This window comes from Miscanthus floridulus, chromosome 9 (genome assembly GCF_019320115.1).
Source record: "Miscanthus floridulus cultivar M001 chromosome 9, ASM1932011v1, whole genome shotgun sequence".
NCBI lineage: Eukaryota > Viridiplantae > Streptophyta > Magnoliopsida > Poales > Poaceae > Miscanthus > Miscanthus floridulus.
In genome coordinates this window covers 91,853,250-91,863,101 of record NC_089588.1, presented here as the reverse complement: position 1 = coordinate 91,863,101, position 9,852 = coordinate 91,853,250, and the positions used below count along the sequence as shown (strand labels likewise).

Genomic DNA, 9,852 nt, shown 5'->3' with positions numbered 1-9,852 from the left:
AGAAGAGGATGCATGACCTCCTCAAGGCCATCATGTTCCTAAAGACCCACGGCCTCTGCGGGGCTAGCATCATCGGGGGGTATCACACGAGGAGGGTGGCACCGCTGATGTCGCGCGTCCTCCCACTGTACGGGATGACGCTTGGCGCGTAGCTCATCGGGACGACGCTCGTCTAAGGGCTGCTCCACAATAGCGAGGTCGCGTAGCGCATCAAGGAGGCCACGGAGGTGGCCGACGCCGTGTTCCTGATCTTGGGGCATCCCATAATGTGGCCAGACGTGGGCTTCATCGAGCTATCAACGGGGTTAGTCTTTCGGGACTCCATCACACTACTACCAGAGCACACGGCTGTGAAGGCGGCAAACTATGCCATAGATGTACAAAGGAAGAAGAAGAAGGATGATGAGGAGAGGAAACGGTGGTCGAAGCAGCGAGTGAAGCTGCAGCGAGGGAGGTGGCATCAAGGTTCGTCGGAAGAAGAGGAGGAAGAAGATGATGAGGAGGAGGAGGATGACAGCTCCATGTCGCCCATCCTGTGGGACGATCTGGCTGCTAGGGACGAGGACCCGCCTTCACCATAGGTGGGGCCCTTCCTGCGGCATGCCACGGGGCAGGAGGGGGAGGATGCGCCCCCAGAGCCGACGGAATCAAAATGCCCCGCCCCATCCAGACCTTCGACGGTGGCCTCAGAACTGGTGGAAATAGGCTGCCTCGCCTTGTCTGGGCCTTCGACGGTGGCCTCGGAGCTGGCGGAATCAGACCGCCATGCTCCGTCTGAGCCCTCCGCAGTCCCTCCAGAGTCGGCGGGAGGTGGCCGTTCTGATCCATCCGAGCCCTTTGAGCTGAGGGAGGGCTCGAAGCAGCAACGTGTTGACAAGGAGCAGCCGGGGTCGGGCAAGCCGGCCGCAAAACATCCTCGCATGATGGCGTCAGGGTGAGTCAAAAGGTTTTTCATCTTTTTGTCTTAGCGAATTTTTGTTGTGAACTGACCGCGATGTCCCTTGCAGCATCAGAGGACGTGGGACTCTCCCGTGGCTCGCTCCGAAAAAGATCCTCCACCGGCAAACACGCTAGGAGCCAGCTGGCACCTCGCCGGTGGTGAGCGTGAGTAGTGTTGGGGCGGCCACGGCGTGGGAGGCGTAGCCGATGGTTACGTCCATGGGAGAGCAGGAGGAAGGAGGGTGCATCCGGGGCACCCATGGTGGGCGCGGCGTGGCCAGTCGTGTCCTCAACGAAGCAGGCGGAGGCAGCACAGCCGAAGTCATCATTCGTGTAGGTGGTCATGTCCATGGCAGGGAGGACGGAAGGAGGTGCACCCAAGGCATCCTACGTGGATGTGGCGACAGGGGAGGCCTCCGTGTCCGCATCACCCACCCCCTCTATTGCTAGAGGAGCTGCTGTGGAGGAGTTGCCGCTGCAAGAGAGGTTGGCGCCGCTTGAGGTCGGTGTGGGGACGTCCTAGTCTCTGGTCCGGGTGGCTGCCCTCGATGAAGCAACAGAGGAGATGGAATGGGGGAGTGTCCACACGGAGGTTGGGGACGTGGTTCGCGCCCTGACCACCATGCTGAGCTCAATGCACGACATTGTCACCCCGGTTGGCCAGGTATGATATGACCGTGCTTCCAACCCTCATGTTCTCTTTCCACACCTCTAAGTCTTGTCTTCTTCGTAGGTCCTTATGGTCCATAGCTGAGAGAAGTCCCAGTTCCTTGATGAGGAGACGCGGCGGAGTGAGGGGCTAGCCGCACAGCTCGCTGCCGCCCGTCAGGAGGTGGCTGAGCTTGCCCCTGCCACCCGAGAGGTGGCTGACCTCCGAGTTAGGGAGAAGGACGCTCATGACAATGCCTGCGAGGCCGAGGAAAAGCTCGCAGCCCTGATCAAGAGTGTGCACATGGACGTCGTGGAGGCCGAGCAGCTATGGAAGGAGCAGGACGATTTTCTCTAGGCCATAGAGGAACTCTACATAGGGATTGACCTGGCTTGCCAAGAGCATGCCGACGCTCAGCAGCAGATCGGCCACCTCGAGGATGGGCTCTAGAGGGAGAGGGACCTAAAGGTTATAGCCGAAGGCATGTCCACCGGGCTCGCCGTGGAGGTCGGTCAGTGCCAAGAAGAGGTCCGGCGCCTAAAGGCTGAGGTGACCTGATAGCGCGATGAGGTGCGCAAGCTTCAGGCGGACGTGGATGGTAAGTCTCCGGTTTCCCTTATTGTCTTTCTCCCTAGAATCCATGGTAAACCTTTTGACACGGTCGGTACGTGACTTGGGCAGGTCTCGACGACAAGCACGAGGCAGAGGTGGTGAAGAGCCATGGCTAGGAGAAGGAGCTTAGTGAGGTGAAGGATACCCTCTAGAAAGAGAGCGAGGAACATGACAAGCTGCGCGTCGCCATCTAGCTGGTCTGTGACGAGGTCAAGCTGGCCTCAGACCAAGAGACAAGCTCGCTTGCGGTTCGCGCCACTCGGATCATGGACCGAGCACGTGATATGGCAAAGGGCATGCTTCGCTTTGGCGTTCACCGATCCTTCGCGATCACCTATTCTCATTACGAGAACATCGATCTGGCGACGATGAGCCAAGGCTTCGCACCCGTCTATATCGACGCCAAGCTGGATGACATCGAGAAGGAGGTAGCCCCCCCTGGCGCACGACCTTTCTGCCAAGATAGAAGATGAAATCATCCCCCCCGAGGTTTTAGTTTAGTCAGATAGGTCAGGCAGCGCATTTGTAATAAGCGAACAAGTTCTGACCCTTCTGTTTCATTTAAATAAGCTTGTTCTTTTGTTTCATTTGAACAAATTTGTTCTTTCTCCCTTTTTATGTGTAAAAAGGGTTAATGTGTTCCGACCCTTCTTGTTGTTAAGACCATAGAGCTCGAGGTGTGGGAGGGAAACTCTGACCACGTTGGTAAACAAGAGTGTTGTAGCCGTTGGGGCGTAGGTTTCTTGCATTCTGACCAGTGATCACGCTGGTAAGCAAGAGTGCCGTAGCCGCTGGGGCATAGGTTTCTTGCAGTCCGACCAGTTTTACTCAGCGTTCATTTCCGCAAACCTTGCCTCTAGGTTATTAACATGAGAAAGGGTCGGGCATGGCGACTGTTTTAGAAAGGATATATATATATACCCTTATTAGCCCCCGAGTGAAGCCCAACCCCTTGCCGTTGCCAAGGTTAGGTTTCACTAAAGATTGAGGAGACAATAGTGAAACTAGTAAGAGGAAGCATTTTCTTGTCTCAGAAACATTATTCTTAGTTTTTGTACGTATCCCTCCCTAGGATCCGAGCCATCGTCCTACGACCACGCATTCGGTCTCCTTGCGAGTCTGACTTCCCTTGAGCCCCCGCATGTTGCAGGGGTTCGATCGAGGGTTCGCTTGTCTTTGTGATCGTCATACCTCAAGCGTTTTTACGATAAAACGGAGGCACTGAGCCTGCCACATTTTTCCTCGATGGACAAAACATGGTTCTCGGTCAGCTGTTAACGGGCTAGTTCGAGTGGGGCCCTAGCTTCCCATTCATGGGGGTCTGGCATGGGTCAGCTGGTGACCGACTCCAGATTCTCAGTGGCCAATCCATATAGTTCTCGGGTCCATTCGACCGGTCCTGAGGACTCATTGCCCTTCTTCGAGGAAAAACCATGGACTGGGAACCAACCAAGACTCGAACGTGGGTCGGGATGCCCGCGATGGTCGTGCACCTGGGTACTGGCCGCTAGTGGGCCCATCACTTTCCACCCCTCACTCTAAGGGCACCCCAAAGAGGATGTGAACCCGTCAGAGGGCCAGGCTTCGAACTCCTAGGCCTGAATGGGCCATAGGAGCATTTTCCGCTCTGTATCCCGCCTTACCTATGACAGTTCTTGCGCCTGTGTATACCAAAGTCAAGCTAGATGACATCGAGAAGGAGATGCCCCTCTACCACAGGACATACCTATTGAGATAGAGTATGAGAACATCCCCCAAGAAATTTGTTAGGTACATAAGCCAGACGGTGAACTTGTAATACGTGGATAAGCTCTTAAATTTCATTATGGCCAAACAGATTTTTAGCCCTTCTCCCCTTTTTGTATAAAAAGGTTAATGCGTTCTGACCCTTTCTGTCATTAAGGCTGCAAAGCTCGGGGTGCGGGTGTAGAAACTCTAATCACAGTGGTGAGTTAAAATGTCGTAGCCGTTGGGGCGTACATTTCTTGCAGTCCAACCAGTTTTACTCAACGTTCGTTTCCGAACCCTTGCTTCTAGATCTTAACATGAGAAAGGGCTGGGCACAGAGAATGTTTACTAGGTAGATATACTCTTTAATGCGTTCTAACTCTTTCCGTAGTTAAGGCTAAAAAGCTCAGGGTGCGGGTAAAAATCTCTGATCATGCTGGTGAGCAAAAACACCATAGCCGCTGGGGCTTAGGTTTCTTGCGGTCTGACCAGTTTTACTCAGTGTTCATTTTCGCAACCCTTGCTTCTAGATCTTAACGTGAGAAAGGGTCATGTATAGAGAATGTCTACTAGGTAGATATGCTCATATCATCCCTCTAAGTGAGGCCCGACCCCTTGCCGTTGCTGTGTCGGGTGTCACTAAAGATCAAGGAGTTGATAGCGAAACCGATAAGAGAAAGCGTGCGTAAATTAAGGGTAAAAGTGACGTAGCTGTTTGATGTTCTAGGCATGGATGAAGACTTCGCCGTCGATGGTCTTGAGCCTATAGGTGCCTAAAGCACCTCCGCGATGACGTATGGTCCCTCCCATGGTGGAGAGAGTTTGTGGCAGTTTTTGTTGCTCTGGACGAGGTGGAGCACCAGGTCCCTGACGTTGAAGGCCTAACCCCGTACTCATTACAAGTTCATGGCATCCTTGAGAGATGCCTCGGCTCCCTATTTGTCATACGCCTTGACCCTCGGTGCTCCATAATCGAGGTTGGTCGGAAGGATAGCCTCGAAACCATAGACCATGAAGAATGGCGTGTAGCCAGTGGCCTGGCTAGCGGTCATCCTTAGGCTCCAGAAAGCCACGGGAAGCTCCATGACCCAACATCCGCCAAACTTGTTCAACCGGTTAAAGATCCTAGGCTTGAGGCCTTGTAGGACCATGCTGTTGGCGCGCTCGACCTGCCTGTTCGTGCAGGGGTGCGCCACGGCGGCCCAATCGATGCGGATGTGGTATTCATCACAGAATTGGAGGAACTTCTTCCCGGTGACTTATATGCCATTGTCCATAATAATGGAGTTCGGGACAACAAAGCAATGGACGATGTCAAGGAAGAATAGCACGGCTTGCTCAGACTTGATCGCAGAGATCGGTCGAGCCTCTATCCACTATGTAAACTTGTCTATGGCGACAAGCAAGTGCGTACATCCTCCGGGCGCCCTCTTGAGAGGTCTGACTAGATCGATCCCCAGACCGCGAATGGCCACGTGATGGGGATCGTTTGGAGTGTTTGGGCCGGCAGGTGGGTCTACCGAGCATAGTATTCACACCCTTCACAGGTGTGCACAATCTGTTCAGCATCAGCTACTGCGGTCAGCCAGTAGAAGCCTTGTTAGAACATGTTTTTGACCAGGGTCCTAGGTGTGGCATGGAGCCCGTAGACCCCATTGTGGATATCACTCAGCAACTGCTTCCCTTGTTTGATGGGGATGCAGCGCTGTAGGATCCCAGTGTGGCTTTGCCTATAGAGCTCACCCTCAATAATGACAAAGGACTTGGTGCGACGTGCTAGCCGTTGAGCCTCCGTTTTGTCCATCGACAATGCCTCATAGAGGAGGTAGTCGAGGTAAGACGTCCTCCAGTCGGCCAAAGGGTCAGGCTCTATCGCTGGATCCTCGTCAAGCTCCATGTCTTCAGGGTCGGATGGAGCCGACGGTTGGTTAGCCCCTGAGCCTAGGGTAGGCGGCCCATTGCCGGTCTATTTTGGCTCCTCATAGCAGACCGAGGGCTTATAATGATCGCTGGCGAAGACACCTGTTGGCACCGGCTCTTGGCCAAACACCATTTTTGCCAGCGTGTCGGTCGCCTCGTTGAGACGCCTCGGGATGTGATGGAGCTCAAGGCCGTCGAACTTATCCTCTAGCTGGTGGAATTCTCGGAAATACGTAGCCATCTTGGCATTGTGGCAGCTTGATTCCTTCATGACTTGGTCGATGACCAGCTGGGAGTCGCCCTGGACGAGAAGCCGTTGGACACCCAACTCGACGGCGATGCGTAGGCCATTGATGAGTGTCTCATACTCGGCCACATTGTTGGAGGAGGGGAAATGGATGCGAACCATGTACCTCATGCGTACCCCGAGGGGCGAGACAAAGACCAGCCCCACGCCGGCGCCTTTCTTCATCAGCGTTCCATCAAAGTACATCATCCAGTACTCTTGGTCGATGACTGCTGGCGGCATTTGGATCTCAGTCCACTCTATAACAAAATCAGCCAGCACTTGGGACTTGATGGCCATCCGCGGGGCGCATGAAATGCCTTGACTCATCACCTCAAGTGCCCACTTCACGATTCTTCCTATGGCATCCCAGTTTTGGACAACCTCACCGAGAGGGAAGGACGTCATGATCGTCACTGGACGCGACTCAAAGTAGTGACGCAACTTCCTTTTGGTGATAAGGATGACGTATAGGAGTTTCTGGATTTGGGGGTAGTGAGTCTTGGAACCGGACAAGACCTCGCTATTGAAGTACACGGGACACTACACTTTGAGGGTGTGTCCCTCTTCTTCTCGCTCTACCACTAGGGCGGCGCTGACCACTTGCGTGGTGGCCGTAACATAGAGCAGAAGCGGCTCCCCATCGGTTGGGGGGACTATGATCAGGGCCTTCGTTAGGAGCTGCTTGACTTTGTCTAGTGCCTCCTTGGCCTCGAGCGTCCATTCGAAGCGGCCGGTCTTCTTTAGAAGCCGATAGAGGGGGAGACCTTGTTCGCCGAGGCGTCAGATAAAGCGGCTGAGCGCGGTGGGGCACCCTATAACTCGTTGTACTCCCTTTATGTTCTGGATTGGGCCCATCCTTATGATGGCCGAGATCTTCTCCGAGTTGGCTTCGATGCAGCGCTCGGAGATGATAAAACCCAGCAGCATACCCCTCGGGAGCCCAAAAACACATTTCTCGAGGTTGAGTTTGATGCCGTTTGCTCGGAGTTTCACGAAGGTCTGCTCTAGGTCAGCTAAGACCTGGTCAGCCCATTTGGACTTGACCAGTATGTCGTCTATGTAGGCTTCAACGGTTTGTCCGATGAGGTCTCCGAAACACTTGAGCATACAACACTGATACGTAGCCCTGACGTTTTTCAGATCGAATGACATTGTGATGTAGCAGAATGATCCGAACGAGGTGATGAAAGACGTCACGAGCTGGTCGGACTCTTTCATCATGATTTGATGGTACTCGGAGTATGCATCAAGGAAGCAAAGGGTTTCGCACCCTGAGGTTAAGTCGACTACTTGGTCTATGCATGGCAAAGGAAACAGATCCTTTGGAAACGCTTTGTTGAGACCTGTGTAGTCAACACACATTCTCCATTTCCCACTCTTTTTTTATACAAGAACGGGATTGGATAACCACTCGGGGTGGTATACTTCCTTGATGAACCTGGCCGCCAAAAGCTTTATAATCTCCTCATCGATGGCCATGCGTTTCTTCTCGTCGAAGCGATGCAGGCGCTGCTTCACCAGCTTGGAGCCTAGCCTGATCTTGAAGGCATGCTCATTGACTTCTCTCGGAATGCCTAGCATGTCCGAGGGTCTCCACGCAAAGATGTCTCTATTGGTGCGGAGGAAGTCGACGAGCGTGCTTTCCTATTTGGAGGAAAGCGTGGTGCCGATGTGCACCACTTTGCCCTTGGAGCTACTAGGGTCTATGAGGACCTCCTTGGCGCCCTCTAGGCTTGAAAGACCTAAACGACCACTTGGGGTTAGGTGTTTCTTCGACGACCTCCTCCCTGATGGCCACAAGCTCTTTGTTGGCGACAATTGCTGCGGCGTGTTCGTAGCACTTGACCTCGCACTCATAGGGACGCTAGAAGGAGGTGCCGATGGTGATGACCCTGCATGGACCCGGCATCTTCAACTACAGATAGGTGTAGCTAGGGACAACCATGAACTTCGCATAGCATGGACGTCCTAGGATGGAGTGGTAGGTCTCGTGGAACCGGACCACCTCGAAGGTAAGGGTCTCCGTCCTATAATTGGTCGGATTCCCAAAGGTGATGGGCAGATCAATCTGCCCAAGTGGCACGGCCTGCTTTCCAGGCATGATGCCATGGAAAGGCACCTCGGTTGGCTAGATGCGTGATCGGTCGATGCCCATGGCGTCGAGCGTTTCTATGTACATGATGTTAAGGCCGCTACTTCCATCCATCAGCACCTTGGTAAGCCACTTCGTGCCGATGATCGGGTCAACCACGAGCGGATATCTTCTCAGGCGCGGGACACTTTCTGAGTGGTCGGTTCGACCAAAGGTTATGTTGGACTCCGACCATCGGAGGAAGGAAGACACGACTGACTCGGCCATATAGACCTTGCAACGCGCAAGCTTCGGGCGACGCTTGGAGTCATAGGCCAACGACCCTCCAAAGATCATGAGGAAGCTATGTAGCATTGGAAATCCGCCGTCCTTCCCCTCGGCGTTGTCTGTGGCTAGCTTGGGCTCCTTCGTATGCTCCCCTTGTTGGAGCCTCCGGACAAGAACCGCTTCATGAGGACGTAGTCCTTGTATAGGTGCTTGATGGGGAAAGCATGGTTCAGGCATGGCCCTTCGAGCAGCTTCTCAAAGTGGTCTGGGGTACCCTCGATGGGCTTCCGACCCCCCTTGCGGTCGGTAGTGGCCATGAGCGAGCCCTCGCACCGCTGCTCGTTCTTCCTCTTGTTGGGGCGGTTGGAGGCGCCTTCGCTAGCGTCCTCTTCCTGCTTTGCCTTGCCCTTGGGGTGGTCAAAAATCACCCTGACTGCCTCCTTGTCCGAGGCATGGCTGGTGGTGATATCAAGGAGCTCCTTGGTGGTTTGCGGGCTCTTACGTCCCAGCTTGTAAACCAGGGACTCGCCTGTGGTCCCGGACAGGAAAGCTCCTATGACGTCGGCATCGGCGACGTCGAGCAGCTTGTTGCACTGTCTGGAGAAGCACCGGATGTACCCTCGAAGAGATTCCCTAGACTTCTATCGGTAGTTTTTGAGATCCCATGGGTTCCCAGGACACGCGTATGTGCCCTAGAAGTTTTCCACGAATATTTCTTTTAGGTCCGCAAAACTTTGGTTTCGGTTGGGTGGAAGGTGTTCCAACCACGTTCGCGCTGAATCGGCCAGGAACAATGGAAGGTTGCAGATAATAAAATTGTCACTATCCGCTCCACCGGCTTGGCAAGCATGCCGATAATCCTCCAGCCATAGTTTGGGGTTTGTTTCCCCAGAGTATTTTGGGATGTTGGTCGGCGGTCGGTACGGCGGTGGGAAGACGACATTGAGGATATGTCAGCCAAAGGCCTGAGGTCCCGGCAAGTCAGGGCTCAGGCTTTGGTCCTCGCCGCTGTCGTAGCATCCGCCATGATGAGGGTGGTAGCCACGGCTAGCCTTCTCCCTCTCATTGCCGTGAGCACGCCTGTGGGCATCCAGGGTGTCTCACGTGTCACGGTGGAGGCCGAGACGCTGATGCACCAGGACCTCAGCGCGTGGCCTACCGCCTCCCTACGGCTGGTGGACTGACATGTCCCTATTGGGTTGCTCTGAGGGGGCGCATTGGCTGGCGTCGAGCTCGCGTCGTAGGGACAATGAGCTCTTGGCCTGCTATGCCACCGCATGCTTGAGTAGCGTTTGAATCTCATGATGGGACCGATGGTCCTCTGGTGTCATAGGCTTCGGAAGCCCCTGGAGCAAG

General features: G+C 54.3%; 1 protein-coding gene across 1 annotated transcript; it reads right to left on the bottom strand.

Annotated features, from left to right (window-relative positions):
• Nucleotides 1-460: 460 nt before the first annotated feature.
• Nucleotides 461-922, bottom strand: LOC136480284 (uncharacterized). The gene has a single exon (XM_066477873.1). The coding sequence runs from the start codon at nt 920-922 to the stop codon at nt 461-463; it is 462 nt and encodes a 153-aa protein (XP_066333970.1).
• Nucleotides 923-9,852: the final 8,930 nt, after the last annotated feature.